This window comes from Dipteris shenzhenensis, chromosome 33 (genome assembly GCF_047967505.1).
Source record: "Dipteris shenzhenensis isolate YYH24624 ecotype China chromosome 33, Dip_SZ_1.0, whole genome shotgun sequence".
NCBI lineage: Eukaryota > Viridiplantae > Streptophyta > Polypodiopsida > Gleicheniales > Dipteridaceae > Dipteris > Dipteris shenzhenensis.
Genome location: NC_141628.1, coordinates 6,736,541 through 6,755,649, shown reverse-complemented (window position 1 = coordinate 6,755,649; position 19,109 = coordinate 6,736,541). Strand labels below are relative to the sequence as shown.

Below are 19,109 nucleotides of genomic sequence, written 5' to 3'. Positions count from 1 at the left end.
GATTTGTGGAGGCTGGTGATGATACTGCACATCCTATTATGCAGATTGGTAAAATTCCTTTGTCTATGCAGGATGGGAAAAAGAAATACCTGTCTGATGTATTTCATGTCCCGAATATCACCAAGAACCTGGTTTCTGTTGGTCAAATGGTTGAGCAGGGCTTGTAGGTCAGATTTAATCCTCATGGATGCTTTGTTGAGGATATGAAAAATAACGGTCGTTTGATAGCAAAAGGAAAGAAGAAGGGCAGGATGTTTACATTGGATGTGGACATGCCTGAATTGAGTGCAGCAATGTTTGCACATGGGACCGGTGTTGTTGCAGATATTGATATCTGGCATAAATGCATTGGTCATGTTAATGTACAGCGAGTTAAATCAATGCAGGCCCAAAACATTGTTGCTGGATTGCCTAAATTCAAGGTTGCAGAAATGCATAAGGTATGTGAAGCCTGTCAATTTGGAAAATAGGCAAGGAAACCATTTCCTAGACATGATCAAGAGAGTAAGAAGCCATTGGAATTAATCCACTCTGATGTGTGGACTACTAAAGTTGCATCTATTGGAGGCTATCATTATTTTGTCACTTTTATTGATGACTACAGTAGAAAAGTTTGGGTGCATTTTATGAAAAAGAAAAGTGAAGTGCTTGGACATTTCAAAGCTTTTAAAGCTATGGTTGAAAAAGAAACAGGCCTATAAATAAAATGCCTAAGGTCAGATGGAGGGGGAGAGTACCTCTCAAATGAGTTTGTAAGGTTCTTGCAGGAGCATGGCATAAAGTAGCAATATTCATGCAGTCATACCCCACAGCAAAATGGACTAGCAGAAAGGAAAAACAAGCATATTGGAGAGGTATCTCGGGCCATGCTAAATGAAAAAGACCTACTAGATTATTATTGGGCTGAAGCAGTTGCTACAACAATTTACATAATGAAAAGAACTCCCACTGTAGCAATACATGGCATGACGCCAGAGGAGATGTATATTGGTAGGAAACTAGATATTTCTCATTTGAAAATTTTTGGTTGCATTGCCTATGTTCATGTGCCAGATGAAGTTGGATCCAAAAGCTGAGAAGTGCATCTTTATTGGTTATTCTCTGCAGCAGAAAGGGTATAGATGCTATAACCCTTCTACTCATAACTTTATAGTGAGCAGAGATGTTGTTTTTGATGAGATGAGTAGCTAGTATAAACCAGTAAATGTGATTGATGATGTAGATGCACAAAATGGTAATGCTGCACAGAATTCACAGCAGCAATCGCAAAATATTAGTGGACCTGCAATGTCCTCTAGCAATGGTTCACATACTTTGCCATGGACAAGCAGATTGAGATTAGGAGAATCTCCTCAAAGCAACGCAGATACTGGTATGCAGGTATCACAAAAAGGAAAAGAGAAGGTAGTTCAGCCCATGTTTGATGTGAATGCAGGTCACTCTTATGTGGATGGTGAATCCAGTGGCTCAGATGAGAGCATTGATGATGAGTTGGGTATTCCTTCTATTGTTACACCTGAAGTAAGGAAGACCAGGGATGTTTTGAGAGCACCTGGAAGTGAGCCTACTTTGCGTAGGTCTACTAGAGCTACGTATCCTATGGATAGGTTGAAATATGATGGATTTATAGCCACTCACTATGCCTATATGGTCAAAGTGATACAGGAACCAGATCCCACTTCTTTTGAGCAATCCATGGGAAAAGAAAAATGGGAGAAAGCCATGGATGAAGAAATGGATGCCTTGGAAGCAAATGCTACATGGGAATTGGTGCCTTTGCCTAAAGACAAGAATGCAATTGGTTGTAAATGGGTTTTTAAGGTGAAGCACAATGCAGATGGTTCTATGAAGAGATACAAGGCAAGATTAGTTGTCAAGGGGTATGCACAGACATATGGCATTGATTATGAAGAAACATCCAGTCCGGCTGCAAGGATGGCAACCGTAAGAGTAGTCATTGCTATGGCTGCATCAAACGGATGGTCTTTACATCAGATGGATGTAAAGAATGCCTTCTTGCATGGTGATTTGCAAGAAGAGGTCTTTATGGAGCAGCCACCAGGTTATGTTCATGCTGTTCATCCTGAGTTTGTTTTGCAGGTTGAAGAAAGCCTTATATGGCTTGAAGCAAGCACCTAGAGCATGGTCTAACAAGATAGGACAGTATCTTGTCACTATTGGCTTTCAGATTTCCAAGGCAGATTTCTCACTTTATGTGAGAAAAATAGAGAAAGGTATTATGTTGCCTATCATCTATGTTGATGATTTGATCATCATAGGTGATATTGATGAAGATATCCTTCATGTGAAAATGCTATTAAAGCAGAAGTTTGAGATGAAGGATTTGGGAGAGCTGCGTTATTTCTTGGGCATTGAGGTGATTAGATCACCAAGTGGGATACGGCTCTTGGAGAGGCAGTATGGATTGGACATGCTGTCCAAATATGGGATGATAGGCTGTAAGCCTATTTCAATTCCTTTGGAGCAGAATATGAAGCTAAGCGTAGATGCAGGTGAGCTTCTAGAAGACCCTACTATGTACAGATGCATAGTACGAAGTTTGATTTATATGACTATTACCAGGCCAGATTAGTAAGTTAGTTTATGCAGGCTCCAAGGAAACCGCATTTGGATGCGGCTAGATGCATACTCAAGTATGTGCAATCCACATTGCAGTATGGACTATTTTATGAGGCTAGGGTTCAGATACAGTTGCATGGATACACTGATGCTGATTGGGCTGGTAGTATTTCAAATAGACAATCTACTAGTGGATATGTGTTCTCTTTTAGGAGTGCTACAGTCACTTGGAGTAGCAAGAAACAGCCTATAGTTGCCTTGTCAAGCATAGAGGATGAGTACAGGGGTGCAGCAATGGCTGCATGTGAGGTACCTTGGTTGCATAAGCTACTTTATGATATGCATCAGTCTATAGATGGGCCAGTTGTCATTTATTGTGACAACATGAGCAGTATACACTTGGGAAATAACCCAGTCTATCATGCTAGAACAAAGCACATTGAGGTGCATTATCACTATGTGCGTAAGAAGGTTTTACTAGGTCTTATTGATCTAGTTTATGTTAGCATAGAGGATCAAGTAGCTGACATATTCACAAAGGCATTGGGCACAGAGAAGCTGCGCAAGTTTAGAGACCTGCTTGGTGTGCAGAAATTGGGATTGAGCTCGAGGGGGAGTGTTGAGATATCGGGCTCCACTCGTGATATGCCAAGGTGACCGTTGTGCATTAATGTCACCGACTTGTTAGCTGCATATGTGGTTGGTACACCACCCATGAATAATAGCTAGATGACAGCTATCCTTATGTACTCTAGTTCGTGGCTCAATCAGTATGCCACCTTAGTTAGCTGAGTTTGGTTTGAGACCGACATATAGGGTTCTTCTATTTCTTTTTACAAGAGTTCTTTTGGCTTTCACAACTAAGAAGAGGAAAACTGTTTTCAGCCTCCACCTTTGTGTGTATTCCCCCATTGTGTATGTGAGAAAGCCGTAAGTGAGACTCCTTCCTTCTCTCCCACTATCTTCACATGACTGCCATTCTCCACTTGTACAAATGTTTACCCTACTATTCTAGGAGGGGTATTCCAATGATCATAGGAGAATGGTTTCTGATTCCAATTCACATGTGAGTTTGATGATCTCAGTGTCATTATGTAGTTGCCTGCATGAGATTGGCATCACTGCCATTCTCCACAAGTGGTAGTCTAGACAAACTAAACCTATAGATTGACATTCCACTAATTTTATTGGCTGCAGTAGGATAATGGCAAAAGTGCCAATGCACATGTGAGTTTAGGATTCCTTGTACATGTTTTCAGGTCATGGTATGAGATTGGCACCACTGCCATTCTCCACTGGTGGCATTCTCCACAAAGATTGACACAATTCCATATGATCTCTACACAATGGAGACTATGATCACTACATAGGAGGAAAGTTGAATTTCCCTAATCGACTCTATACATTTCAAAGATGAAGTTACTCTCTATAATTGGAGTCTATAATTGGAGACTGGCATTTAAGAGAAGAGTATCTTGCCATAATCTACCCTATACATTTTGGGCCACTATAGCAGTGGGAGAATGGCATTTAAAAGATGAATTTCACATTTTTGGCTATATTCCGCCATACGTATTGTTCAAGATATCACTGAGAGAATGAAATTTCAAAGACAATATGACAATATGGTATTCTAATGATCATATTGGTACTAGGAGAATGGCACAAGTTCCAATCTACATGTAATTTTAGGGTTTATAGTGCTACTTTTCAGGTTCTCTAGCTTGAGATTGGCACCACTGCCATTCTCCACTGGTGGCAATCTCCACAAACTCACATGTAGATTGGCACTTCTGTCATATGATCACTAAATAAGAGAGTCTTATAAGAAATCCCAGGTCACAATCTCCATAAGCTCACATGGACATTGACACAATGTTGGAGAATGGCATACTCAAAGTTGCATTTCTTCACATGATCCACCCTATACATTGATCAAATGGGACAAGAAGAATGGTGTTTTAGAAAATGGCACCATTGCCATTCTCCATCGGTGGAACATAGAAGAATGCACATGTGAGTTTAGGCTTCACAGTGCCATTTTCTAGGGCCTAATAAAAGATTGGCACCACTGCAATTCTCCACTTATACAAATGTTTACCCTAATATTCTAGGAGGGGTATTCCAAGGATCATAGGAGAATGGTGCCCGGTTCCAATCCACATGTGAGTTTGAGGATCTCATTGTCATTATGTAGTTGCCTGCATGAGATTGGCATCACTACAATTCTCCACTGGTGGCAATCTAGACAAACTAAACCTGTAGATTAACATTCCACTAATTTTATTGGCTACAGTAGTATAATGGCAAAAGTGCCAATGCACATGTGAGTTTAGGATTCCTTGTGCCATTTTTAAGGTCTTAGTATGAGATTGGCACCACTACCATTCTCCACTGGTGGCATTCTTCACAAAGATTGACACATATCCATATGATCTCTACACAAATGAGACTGTGATCACTACATAGGAGGAAAGTTGAATTTCCCTAATCTACCCTATATTCTAGGAGGGGCATTCTAGTCATCATATGAGAATGGTGCCCGGTCCCAATCCACATGTGAGTTTGAGGATATTATTGCCATTATGTAGGTCCTTGCATGACATTAGCATCACTGCCATTCTCCACTGGTGGCAATCTACCAAAACTAAACATGTGGATTGACATTCCACTGATTTTATTGGTAGTAGTATAATGGCAAAAGCTCCAATGCACATGTGAGTTTAGGATTCCTTGTGCAGCACTGGTATGAGATTGGCAGCACTACCATTCTCCCACTAGTGGCATTCTCCACAAAGATTAACAAAAATCCATATGATCTCTACAGAAATGAGACTATGATCACTACATAGGAGGAAAGTTGAATTTCCCTCATCTACCCTATACGTTTCAAAGATGAAGTTACTCTACAATCAGAGATTGGCATCTAAAAGAAGAATATCTTGCCATAATCTACCCTATACATTTTGGGCCACTATGGCAGTGGGAGAATGGCATTTAAAAGTTGAATTTCACATTTTTGGCTATATTCTACCATATGTATTGATCAAGATATCACTGAGAGAATGGAATTTCAAAGATGAATTTCAAGATATCACTGAGAGAGTCTTATAGGAAATCCAAGGCCACAACCTACATAAACTCACATGGACATTGACACAATGTTGGAGAATGGCATACTCAAAGTTGCACTTCTTCACATGATCTATCCTGTACATTCATCAGAGGGGACTAGAAGAATGATGTTTTAGAGAATGGCACCACTGCCATTCTCCACCGGTGGAACATAAAAGAATGCACATGTGAGTTTAGCCTTCTTAGTGCCATTTTCTAGGGCCCAATAAGAGATTGGCACCACTGCCATTCTCCACTGGTAGAAACGTCTGCCCTAATATTCTAGGAGGGGTATTCCAGTCACCACAGGAGAATGGTCTCTGATTCCAATCCACATGTGAGTTTGAATTTCATATTTTTGGCTATATTCTGCCATATGTATTGATCAAGATATCACTGAAAGAGTGGAATTTTAAAGATGAATTTCACATTTCTTGCAAGTCCACCAATGTATAGTGATCACATAACAATAGGGTAGTGGCATTCCAGTGGTCATATTGGCACTAGGAGAATGGCACAGATGCCAATCTACATGTAAGTTTAGGGTTTACAGTGCTACTTTCCAGGTTCTAGCTTGAGATTGGCACCACTGCCATTCTCCACTAGTGGCCATCTCCACATACTCACATGTAGATTGGCACTTGTGCCATATGGCCACTACATAGGAGAGTCTTATAAGAAGTCCAAGGCCACAATATCCATAAACTCACATGGGCAGTTACACAATTTTGGAGAATGGCATACTCAAAGTTGCACTTCTTCACATGATCTACCCTATAGATTGATCAGATGGGACTAGAAGAATGATTTTTTAGAGAATGGCACCACTGCCATTCTCCACCAGTGGAACATAGAAGAATGCACATGTGAGTTTAGGCTTCTCAATGCCATTTTCTAGGGCCCAATAAGAGATTGGCACCACTACCGTTCTCCCTTGGTACAGTTGTTTACCCTAATATTCTAGGAGGGGTATTCCAGTGATCATAGGAGAATGGTGCCATGCTCCAATTCACATGTGAGTTTGGGGATCTCAGTTCCATTATGTAGATCCCTGCATGATAGTGACATCATTGTCATTCTCCACTAGTGGAAATCTGCACAAACTCAACATGTAGATTGGCATTCCATTGATTTTATTGGTAGTGTATCATTGATATTTTTTATGTTGGTACCAAATCTTACACATAAATCTTGATCAGTGTTCCAAGTCTTTCACTTTATAACTAGAAATTTTTAATTTTCAAATTTTATTTATTTCAAGTGATATTGGCACTAGTGCCACTCTCAAGGTCTTCTTATGAGGTCTTGGAGAATGGCAATGGTGCCATTTTCCATTTAAAATTAAAATTTCAATCTCTAAATTTGCCATTCAATCATGAAAATCAAAATTGAGATTGAAGTTTAACTTGAAATCAAAATTTGAAAACTAGAATTTAGGTTTTGAAATACAATTTCAAACAGAATAATTTCAATTTGAAATACAAATTGAAATTAAAAATATCAATATGAATTTGAATTAAATTTAATATTGGAGAGAATGGCATAAGTGCCACTCTATATATCCAAAATTCAAAAGGGAACAATGGTGGGAAGAGCTATATTTCAAAATTTGAATTATTGACATAGAGTAGTAATACAACAAGCGCCCACTTAAACACACAAGCTACTCTAGTCTACTCTTCTTTTTTCTTGGCTCAAATCCCTTTTTGCTTATTGCTGAAGTAGAGAGGGTTGCACAATTTCATGCTCTATAGCCTAGGGATCTGTAACGCTAGCTAGCCCTTCAATAGCTATGATACTATGGAGAGGATTGGAGCGTGTGTCTGAGAACAAAAATAAAGCTACACTATGCCTAACCAAAACAACACAATCTGTAGTAGGAGGACGGATGGGCCTCATCTTCACCATACGACTGAGGACGAACTTCATGCTATTTAGCTTTCCATCTGGTGATAATTGTCAACGGAACACCAAAATGTGTTGAGCCACTCTATTGATGTAGTGGCTAATCAAAGCCATCCCCCCACCAGAAGACCCTCTGGTTCCACCCTTGCATCCAGTATATTGATTAATCCATAAGTTATCCTGTAGCCAACATATCACATCAAAACCCAAAGATTATATAAATTAGTAAAACATCATTTTTTAGGAATTAATAATTCACTAATTGGAGGTACTTTTGAGACCCCAAATCTCCCCTAATGATCCATTCCTTCTCATTGCAGTTCATCTAAATCTTCTATATGTGAAAGTCATGCATAGATTTTGCCTTCCAATGAAATACCTGTTGGAAAGCTGAAAGGAAAGCAAAGAGTGGACACAAACTCAGAATACTTGCATTACTTGGTTGTAGAATGAAGAAGAGTGAGGTCCTTAAGTAGGCACCTCATACATGCTCACTGACATCACTGATGACTTCAGAGCTCCACAATCATCTCCTCAATCTACTCCTAGATTCTCTCAATCATCCTATGTGGCTCTTCCACCACCTAATTGTGCTTGTGGGCACCTAACTGTGCCTCTAGCACTCACACATAGAAACATAAGGTGTGCCTGAGGCATACACCTTGAGATATCCCAACAAACCCCCCCTCAAGGGAATGCCTCAGGCTATGTCAAGGATACATCTAGTCTCATAGTTTCTCATGCCATCTCTTGGTGGTCAAGGATTAATCTATGGCTAGGTTCTCATGCTAGCAAGGGTTCCCTTGGGTGTAAGGTAAACAAAAAGGGATACAAAAAGACCTTCCAATGGTTATCTCCCCTGCATGTACATGCACACAATGTCTGCAGGAGGTACCATGGAACAAAACATACACATGGCCTACATCATAAGGTAACCAGAGGTGTTTACAAAACACACAAAACACAATAGTTTATTTTCATTCATTTTGGAGGACTATCCAGGCTGAGTACCTTGACATAAAAAGAGAGATCTAGAGCATACATAGAGATGTGTTTAAAATGCATAATCTTCAAAGGATGCCTCATCTTGTGGAGGCTCATTAACTGTAAGTAGATTTGCATTTTTTGTCTTTGCTTTGGCTCTGCAAAACTTCTCATTATGGTTGTTCTTGCCACAGTGCTTGCATGGATTAACTTTGAAGCAGTCCTTTGAAAGGTGATTTGTCTTTCCACAGTGATTGCAAGGAGTATACTTGCCCTTCTGGAATTTCATAATATAAGCAGTGTCATTGCCTTTCCTTAGCTCCATATGCCTTTCTTCTTCTTGGAGAGTAGAGATAATGCCTTCAAGGTTAGGATTGGGAAGATTCTTCAAAGTGCTAACAATGTGATCAAATCCTTCAGGCATACTCTTAAGTAACACTGCCATAGCATCATCAGGAGTGATAGGAGAGTTGATAGAAGCTAATTGAGTCATAAGACTCTGCATATAGTTGACATGAGCTGCTAAAGTAGTACCACTTGCCATCTTTAATTCAAAGAAAGAGATTTTAAGTGATAGTTTAGAGATGTGAGAGCTTGCACCAAAAATCATGTCTAGCTTCTACCAACTAGCTTCTGCCAAGCTTCTGAAGGAGACTCTAAGTCAGAGATATGGTGTATATAATCATCACCCAAAGCAAGAGCAATGATACCATATGCCTTTTCTTCTCTTGCTGGATCCCTTGCCGGTCGTGTCGGAGTTGAGGATTCTCCAGCATTGGAGGCCGTAGAAGAAGCGGTAGGAGTCGGTTTGACAAGTCCCCATAAGTTCTCCCTCATCAATGCAAATTTCACCTTCATTTGCCATGTATGGAAGCCCTTTCCATTGAACTTCTCAAGATTAAATATGGTAGCCATGAGAGGGTCTAACCTAGATATTGGGCAGTGTCTATCTCTCTTACAAGGCAAAAATAACTGAAAGACTTCCAAAATATGAGCACTTGATGTAGCAAAGAGTAGTGACCAGATTTCAAACAATGATGCTTCTTCTTACATGCTTCATAGAAGTGGGTGAAATAAACACTTTCCAATCAAAACCAGGTCTAGCAAGTCAAAACAAAACTGAAGCAACACTTGTACTGAAGTTATTGAAAACTTCAAAAGACCAGAAATGCTAGAGTAGCATTTTATGTAGCATCATCTTCAAAAGCTTGTCAAAACTGTCAAAACTAGAGAGCTGAACTTGGAGGGCTTATAGCTCACTCTTCAAAGCAAAAGAAAGGGGGCTTTCTAAGGCAAAAGAAAGCTGGTATACCACAGTAGATCCTCTGGGAAGAAGAGGTGAAAAAACGCGTCAGGTCGCCTTCTCTTCCTTCAACAAAGTCGACTGTTTTTTCTCTGTTTTCTCCTTCAATATGCAGCCATTGCTGCTCAGATTTCAGCACAAGGTAGCCCAAGGTATGGAGAAGCTTCCCCTGAAAGGAATTAGAGAAAGAAGGAGCAGGCGCAGAGAAAACACAGTAAGAGAAATCGACGAAAATCGTACAATGGCGACCAACAGAGGTGGAGATACTTCAATTCCTTACAGCCAGAAATTCGCCCCAACAAGATGGATCGCCAGCTGGAAGGGCGTGGGAAATGGGTGAGAACCGGAGGAGAACAGGCTCAAGAAAATTTTGGGAAGAAGAGGGAGAGATGGTGAAGAAGAAGAAGAGGAAGAAGATGATGATGTGGCAGAAATGGGCTCAAGGAGGATCAAATGGCTCTGATACCATGTTGGAAAGCTGAAAGGAAAGCAAAGAGTGGACACAAACTCAGAATACTTGCATTACTTGGTTGTAGAATGAAGAAGAGTGAGGTCCTTAAGTAGGCACCTCATACATGCTCACTGACATCACTGATGACTTCAGAGCTCCATAATCATCTCCTCAATCTGCTCCTAGATTCTCTCAATCATCCTATGTGGCTCTTTCACCACCTAACTGTGCTTGTGGGCACCTAACTGTGCCTCTAGCACTCACACATAGAAACATAAGGTGTGCCTGAGCCATACACCTTGAGATATCCCAACAATACCTGCAAAATTTGGGATCTGTTAATACATACTATCCCAATCATTTTTTATACAAACAAGAATTGTAAGATGTGCTCACCGAAATGTCACATCTGAAGTCTTCAATCAAGATTGTACTAAATCTTTAGCATGGCATGTCCTTATTGTCCATCCATTGTCAAATAGCTTAAACTGCCAGTCCAATTCTAAGCTCTTGTAAGTGTAAGTAATCTTTGTTTTCCTTAATCACCTACGACTTGCAAAGAAATCAACAAAGCATGGAAATGGAAGAAATTAGCTGAACCTAGTATTTCTTCCACTAGTAGTTGGCTTCATAGCATTTCTCACATCATTAAACATTCTATTTCTATATGATTCACTTATCTCCATGCTTGGAAGCGGCCATTCTAGACTATCAAAAGAAGGCAAGGGAAGAGATTCTCATCTACCATACTGTTCTTCTTCATCTGGCACAATGAACAATAGTCATAGAAGAAGATCCCATCCTTTTTTAATTCTGATGGTGTGCGACCCTCATACTGAAGACTCCCAATCTCAGCATGGAGGACATGCAACACCCCAGTTACACATGTTGCAGGCTCCCACTCTTTGTAAGTAGATGGATATAAATATATAAAACAAATACAAGGCATAAGATAGTTGTGTCAAAGTCCCCAAATAAATGCAAATACTCTAAAATGCAAATGAAGCACTAGTACACTTTGAAAAACTTACAATTGGGCCTATGATATGGAAGTCCTGCATTTGGATGCACATATATGTTTGCATGGCGTAAAGACATGCTGAATATATACCAGTTGTAATGTCTCGGCTACATTAGATTATGCATGCAATACAAGACAACAGACCCTCCTATTTTCCTTTGACCTCGACAAGGCCTACGACAGGGTGTAGTGGGGCTATTTGTAACTAGTGCTTGAAAAAGTGTGGTTCAGGGTGAGATTTGGCAAGACGGTGGCATGCTCATTTCGTAACGTTGCGATAATTTTATGCCTCAATGGTGGGGCGTACAAAGTGATCGCAAAAGCATTGGCACTACGCATTAGGGAGGTCTGCATGGTGGTAGTAGACCATGAACAGAATGGATTCATCAAAGGTTGATAACATTTTGTGTAGATTTGTCTAATTGAGGATGAAGAACTAAGAGAGTTGGTTGTGGGTTATTAAAAGGTAAGATGCTATATTGAAAGGGTAATCTCCAATCAAATCGACAATTTTGTCTGCATTTTCCAATATGTGTTATCTGATCATCAAAGCCTAGTCTAAAGCTTAAATTTACTTTAAAAAATTAGTGTTATTGAAAACTCGTAGTTTTTCTTTACAAGTCTGTTATAACATCCAAGTAGTTCTACATTTTATTGCCATGTAACAACACACTATGGCCCTCCACTTCTCAATGAAGAACCATTGGCAATTTTGGGTAGGTGCATAGCCACATAGCATACCATTAAGGGAGATTTAGGATTTCAAAAAGCCCCACACTATTAGGTTTTCAACCTGTCTCCAATCATATATTAGCCAAGCAACCAATAGGGAGGAGAGAGCATTGAGAAATTCAAGGAAGTTATGAACTTAGCACATAGATAAGACTAGCATGGGTTTAGGATACAAATCTATTTGTCATCATCACTCCCATCATAAACCAAGTGGGGTCTAAGATGGGTTTTCTATGGGAATATCCACTTTTGCTACCATGCTAGGCCATAGCCGCATGACCTAGGAGCTAGAATGGGATCCCATTTTTTAGGAGTTGGAAAGCATGGAACATTGCCATGAGTCCTTGTCCCCACCTCCTAAATACATAAAATGATGCCATGTGTTGTCTCCCACCCCCCTCCCATCTAATCCATGCTGCACTTCTTTTGACTACAAGCACATGGCAGGATAGTAATAGAATAGAAAAAAATTTGAATTTTGAAATATGGATGGGACTACCTTTTTCCATTCCCATTCTATTTTTTGACATGTGGTAAGACACCCTTAGTCTCCTTCTCATTGGTTGAGAGAAGGGCTCCCTCCATTTTATTCCCTTGTGGACAAAATGAAGTTCACTTTATAGCTCTACATCAAGGGTGGAGAATGGCCCTTCTATGTGAGTCCTAGGATGCTTTAGATGGCAGATGCATGCAAATGGCACAATAAGGAAGGCTCTAAAGTTGGAGCCCAATTATAGATTCAGTATGGACTCGAGGGCCAAAAAATATGCAAAGTGGTTGGTATACTCTCAAAATTGTGGACATACTCTTGGTGCATAGTCGCAGTCCATGTCGTAGACCCAACAATTAGCAACATATACAAACATTCAATGTATGCCTCATTAAGAGGTGTTGTGATGGCTACCAACACAAAGCATTAAATGTAGTTAATAAATCAACTACCACAAGTCATCGACCCAACAATTAGCAACATATACAAACATTCAATATATGCCTCAATAAGAGGTGTTGTAATGGCTACCAATACATCATTAAATGTAGCTAGTAACTCAACTACTGCACATGCCTCTCATTGACAGGTTGTCCTATAACTACCTACCCACACAAGCATTTGATATTGTAGCTAGCATTTGATATAGTACTAGTACCCACTGCACTAATTACATATCTACACTAGCTACCTATACAAGCATTCGATACGGTAGCTAGTAGCCACCCACACAAGCATTTGATGCTCCACTCTTGGGGATGTAGATTAGATCTGTGTGAGGCTTTGGGTGTGTCATAACTTTGCAACGATCATGCGGTGTATGGAGCGAAAACTACGACTGAATTGTGGCTGCCGAACCCAAATGAGTTGGAGATCACTGCAAAAACGTCACAAATAATCAGTTGCATTTCATTAAATCCATCGCAATTCGTTCAATCCATCGCGCCATTATATTCGTGTTTTTTCTTTTGGTTTTCTTGCTTTTCGATGGAGAGTATTGTTGATCGAATCGAACAATCCGTCGAAGTTGCATTTAAGCATGTCTTTCTGTGAGCATTAATCTGTTTTCATTATTTTGTTGGTTTCCCTTGCAGTGGATGGACGGCGTTGGTAGTTGATGGATGAATCTCTGGTAAGTATCTTGACGTTGTCTTTGTTTTGGGGTCGACCGTTGATTTCTACGGTTCTATCGGCTTTTTGTTTTGAAATGGAATGCAGTGGATGTAAAGGATTTCTTACCAACATTCACTTCGTGTTGTCTCTTCACGTTAGGGACGGTGTCAAATGTGACGGCCGGCTCCAGATTCTGCAAGGATTTTTAGATTGAGAAGATGTTCGACGGTCTGTATAGTTTCACAATTAACAACGAAGGCACAACGCTGATGATCTACATACGAATTGGTTGATCATGGGGTGTATCCATCCCGTTGTGATTGCCTTTATTGTTGCGATAGCTTCGATTCCGCTAGCAGCGCCTATGTGCATTGGATGCATAGGCCCTTATTATATTGGTTTTAAAAAATTAATGTATTTTTTGCAATTTTGGTATTCCAAGTGTAGGTGTTAGTGCCCGTTTTCCAAAAAAACTGTCTGCAAAATTTCATAAGCATGGTTTTTATGTATTTTTCAAAAACCGTCGTGCGAAAAGGCCATCTTTTTCAAATAAATGTAAAATTTACATGAAAAAGAGGGATCTTTGAATAAATGAAAAATTCACATGAAAAAGAGGAAATCTTTCAAAGATTCTCCTAGGGTTCTCGAATTAGATGTTACACTCTTAAGATTTGAGGGAGCGTGTGGCAAAGGAGGAAAATTTGCTTCTTTTTGTAAGAGAGCCCCTATCTTTGGGGTGCCAAACCTTAGAGCCTGCCATGTTCCCACGTAGAAGTCGTAATCTTTGGGGTGCCAAACCTTGGGGCTCTCTACCCAGGCAAATCGAGGCTTGGGAGTGAATATAAAAGAAGGCCCTGATTCATCTCAGGGGAGTCGCTTCAGTCGGCTTTGGCGCAGAAGGAGCTGAGCATTTGCAGGCAATGGGCAGCAGCTTCGTCGCAGTTACGATTGCCATATCCTACTTTGTTATGCAAGGGGGCTGTAGACATGGCGTACTCGGGCATTCAGGGCGCACAGTACCTGTATGCTTCCACCGGATGACATTCAGGGCGCACAGTACCTGTTTGCTTCCACCGGATCACATTCAGGGCGCGACAACCCTGAATCCAACAACCAATAACAACAACAAACGAGCTCACAAGCTGCACAGTGCACTCTCCTCCTTGCCATCTCCTCCTCCTCCTCCCTTAGAATACTATAAGCTATGGCAGCTCCATCTATTCAGGCCTTCTCGGCTCTCCACGTCGACGGCCTCATGACAGCCCAGCATTCCGATCGACCTTCCCACCTCCTCCCTTTTGCCGTTTCCACAAAGGCTCGTCACGGTAATTGGATATCCGTCCAAGGCACACTTGAAGTGGCGTTGAAGATGGTGTTGTGGAGGTAGAAGGTGAAATGTCAGGGGCGGTTGTGACCAGTCGAATAGACAGGGAAAGAGCGTAGAGCAATGGAGAGGACGAGGAGGGAGCTGGAGAGCTAGAGAAAGATAAAGATGAGATTGAAAGAGAGATCGAGAGAGAGAGAGACGAGAGAGACGAGAGAGACCGAGAGACTATATTGCGATCTTCTCGCTCGTTCAGGAGACAAAAGAGACACTGAGACAATCTGCATGCCTGCGTCTTATAGACAATCCCCATGAAAATGGAGAGACTGACACAATCGGAGAGTTCAATTTCTGCAATCTTATCGACGGAAACGTTAGCGAGAAAGCTCGACAATCTGTGTATCTGTTGCCATCGTATAATCGATCTCATGAGTCTCTGTGTGTTGCGCTTGTGCTTCTTGCAAGCTTCTTCTCACTTCGTTCGACAGAAACTTGACACTAGTATGCAGCTATCGGATTGATTCTGTGTTGAATTTGATGGAGCACTTCAATACCTTCCTCCTTCCCAGGTCCCAAAGTACCTGCCGTTGTTCGCGCTAAGGCTTCTGCTGCTACCACCTGCGCCCCAAAACGCGAGACCAACCCAAAGAAGCGCGTCGTCATCACCGGCATGGGCTTGGTTTCCTGCTTCGGGAACGATGTTGACGTCTTTTACGATGCACTCATTGAGGGAAAGAGCGGTGTCGATTACATCGATCGCTTCGATGCTTCCAAATTCTCCACCAAATTCGCCGCTCAAATCAAGGGATTCTCTGCCAAAGGATACATAGATGGCAAAAACGATCGCCGGCTTGACGATTGCCAGAGGTATGGCTTGGTCAGCAGCAAAAGAGCGTTGGAGCACGCTGAACTGGGAGGACACAAATTGGACAAGGTAGGAGACGAGATTAACAGAGTTTCTGACAAGAATTCTGTTTGTTTCCTCGAATCAATTGCATTGTTTCAGAGAGTTTTCAGCTAAGATCGATTGTAAAAATGACCTTCTTTGGCCAACAAACAAACGATCTCTTTGTTCTGATGCTTGCACACAATTCTGTCCGGTTTCCTCGAATCACCAGACTAATTGCACTGTAATTAATTCGTATCCTCTAGCTTTGATCGATCGTAAAGAAGACCATCGCTTCCCTGAGAAAAAATCGATCTGTTTATCTGTTCTAATCAGGATGATGATCTTCTCGCAGGTTGACAGACAGCGCGTGGGCGTCCTCGTTGGGAGTGGCCTTGGTGGCCTCACCGTATTCTCAGACGCCGTCAAATCGCTCATCGCAAATGGATTAAAGAGAATCACGCCTTTCGTCATCCCCTACGCCATCACAAACACGACTTCCGCTCTCCTGGCCATCGATCTGGGACTCATGGGTCCTAACTATTCGATATCGACGGCCTGCGCGACTGCAAACTATTGCTTCTCCGCCGCTGCTCACCACATTCGCAGAGGGGATGTAGACATCATGCTTGCGGGGGGCACGGAGGCAGCCATCGTTCCCGTGGGCTTAGGTGGATTCATTGCTTGCAGGGCGTTATCGTCGAGGAACAATGATCCGAAGACAGCTTCGAGGCCGTGGGACAAGGATCGCGAAGGTTTTGTGATGGGAGAAGGTGCTGGAGTGTTGGTATCGATCATTTCCTAGCTGTCGACGATTATCAATTTAGCTCCTATTTTTCTTTCATCCATTCTCCGTCGATCTCAAGAGCTTGCTTGCTTCGATCATAACCCCATTCTAATCGCCACAGCTTGTAACTTCTTGTTGCATTCATGTTTCGACCATTTGATCGTGTGAATCGACAAGAGAGTGGCCAAACTCTGATCAATTGACATGATGTTGCGATGCAACTTTCAGGTGATGGAGAGCCTCGAACATGCAATCAAGAGAGGAGCCCCCATCATCGCAGAGTACCTGGGAGGAGGTTTAACTTGCGACGCTCATCACATGACGGACCCGAGGTCAGATGGGCTGGGCGTGTCCTCGTGCATCGAGCGAAGTTTGGAAGATGCAGGAGTGTCACCGGAAGAGGTAAGTGAATTCAGATCTGATAAAAATGCATCGTATCGATCAGCTCAAGCTCATCGCTAGCCGTGGCAATTTGCAATCATATTGTCAACTTGCAGGTGAACTACATCAATTGTCATGCCAGTTCCACTCTCGCCGGCGATCTGGCTGAGGTGAACGCAATCAAGAAAGTTTTCAAAGAGTCTGCAGACATCAAAATCAACAGCACAAAGGTAAATCATCCACTTTTCGTCGAGGTCATGAAGTTTGCGAGCGGAAATTTTGTTTTATGCGTCATGGACTGTTTGACATTCGCATTGTAGTCGATGATCGGGCATTGCCTGGGCGCTGCTGGCGGAATCGAAGCTATCGCAACAATAAAGGCAATCACAACGGGATGGATACACCCCACGATCAACCAATTCGTACGTAGATCATCAGCGTCGTGCCTTCGTTGTTAATCGTGAAATTACACAGACCGTCGAACATCTTCTCAATCTGAAAATCGTTGCAGAATCTGGAGCCGGCCGTCACATTCGACACCGTCCCTAACGTGAAGAGACAACACGAAGTGAATGTTGGTAAGAAATCCTTTACGTGCACTGCATTCCATTTCAAAACAAAAAGCCGATAGAACCGTAGAAATCAACGGTCGACCCCAAAACAAAGACAACGTTAAGATACTTACCAGAGATTCATCCATCGACTACCAACGCCGTCCATCCACTGCAAGGGAAACCAACGAAATAACGAAAACAGATTAATGCTCACAGAAAGACACGCTTAAATGCAGCTTCGACGGATTGTTCGATTCGATCAACAACAATCTCCATCGAAAAGCAAGAAAACCAAAAGCAAAAACACGAATATAAATAGCGCGACGGATTGAACGAATTGCGATGGATTTAATGAAATGCAACTGATTATTTGTGACGTTTTTGCAGCGATCTCCAACTCATTTGGGTTCGGCGGCCACAATTCAGTCGTAGTTTTCGCTCCATACACCGCATGATCGTTGCAAAGTTATGACACACCCAAAGCCTCACACAGATCTAATCTACATCCCCAGAGTGGAGCATCAAATGCTTGTGTGGGTGGCTACTAGCTACTGTATCGAAAGCTTGTGTAGGTAGCTTGTAATTAGTGCGGTGGGTACTAGTACTATATCAAATGCTAGCTACAATATCAAATGCTTGTGTGGGTAGGTAGTTATAGGACAACCTCTCAATGAGAGGCATTTGCGGTAGTTGAGTTACTAGCTACAATTAATGATGTGTTGGTAGCCATCACAACACCTCTTAATGAGGCATATATTGAATGTTTGTATATGTTGCTAATTGTTGGGTCTACGACTTGTGGTAGTTGAGTTACTAGCTACATTTAATGCTTTGTGTTGGTAGCCATCACAACACCTCTTAATGAGGCATACATTGAATGTTTGTATATGTTGCTAATTGTTGGGTCTACGACATGGACTTCGACTACACACCAAGAGTATGTCCACAATTTTGAGAGTATACCAACCACTTTGCATATTTTTTGGCCCTCGAGTCCATACTGAATCTATAATTGGGCTCCAACTTATCCTAAACCCATGCGAGTCTTATCCATGTTCATAACTTCCTTGAATTTCTCAATGCTCTCTCCTCCCTATTGGTTGCTTGGCTAATATATGATTGGAGACATGCTGAAAACCTAATAGTGTGGGGCCCTTTGAAATCCTAAATCTCCCTTAATGGTACGCTATGTGGCTATGCACCTACCCAAAATTGCCAATGGTTCTTCATTGAGAAGTGGAGGGCCATAGTGTGTTGTTACATGGCAATAAAATGTAAAACTACTTGGATGTTATAATAGACTTGTAAAGAAAAAATATGAGTTTTCAATAACACTAATTTTTTGAAGTAAATTTACGCTTTAGACTAGGCTTTGATGATCAGATAACACACATTGGAAAATGCAGACAAAATTGTTGATTTGATTGGAGATTACCCTTTTAATATAGCATCTTCACATCACTATCTTTTAATAATCCACAACC

At 41.5% G+C, this 19,109-nt stretch overlaps 1 protein-coding gene across 2 annotated transcripts; it reads left to right on the top strand.

Annotated features, from left to right (window-relative positions):
* The first annotated feature begins 14,646 nt into the window (after nt 1–14,646).
* LOC147879598 (3-oxoacyl-[acyl-carrier-protein] synthase I, chloroplastic-like) lies at nt 14,647–18,426 on the top strand. 2 transcript variants are annotated; one of them, XM_087371453.1, is made up of 8 exons: nt 14,647–15,018; nt 15,587–15,951; nt 16,259–16,690; nt 16,919–17,092; nt 17,188–17,301; nt 17,392–17,493; nt 17,583–17,649; nt 18,013–18,426. In XM_087371453.1, the coding sequence occupies exons 1-8, from the start codon at nt 14,898–14,900 to the stop codon at nt 18,078–18,080; spliced, it is 1,443 nt and encodes a 480-aa protein (XP_087227579.1). In that variant the 5' UTR covers nt 14,647–14,897; the 3' UTR covers nt 18,081–18,426. The 2 variants fall into 2 exon arrangements, with proteins under 2 accessions (XP_087227579.1, XP_087227580.1); XM_087371454.1 differs by lacking the exon at nt 14,647–15,018 and adding an exon at nt 15,032–15,431.
* The last annotated feature ends 683 nt before the right edge of the window (nt 18,427–19,109 follow it).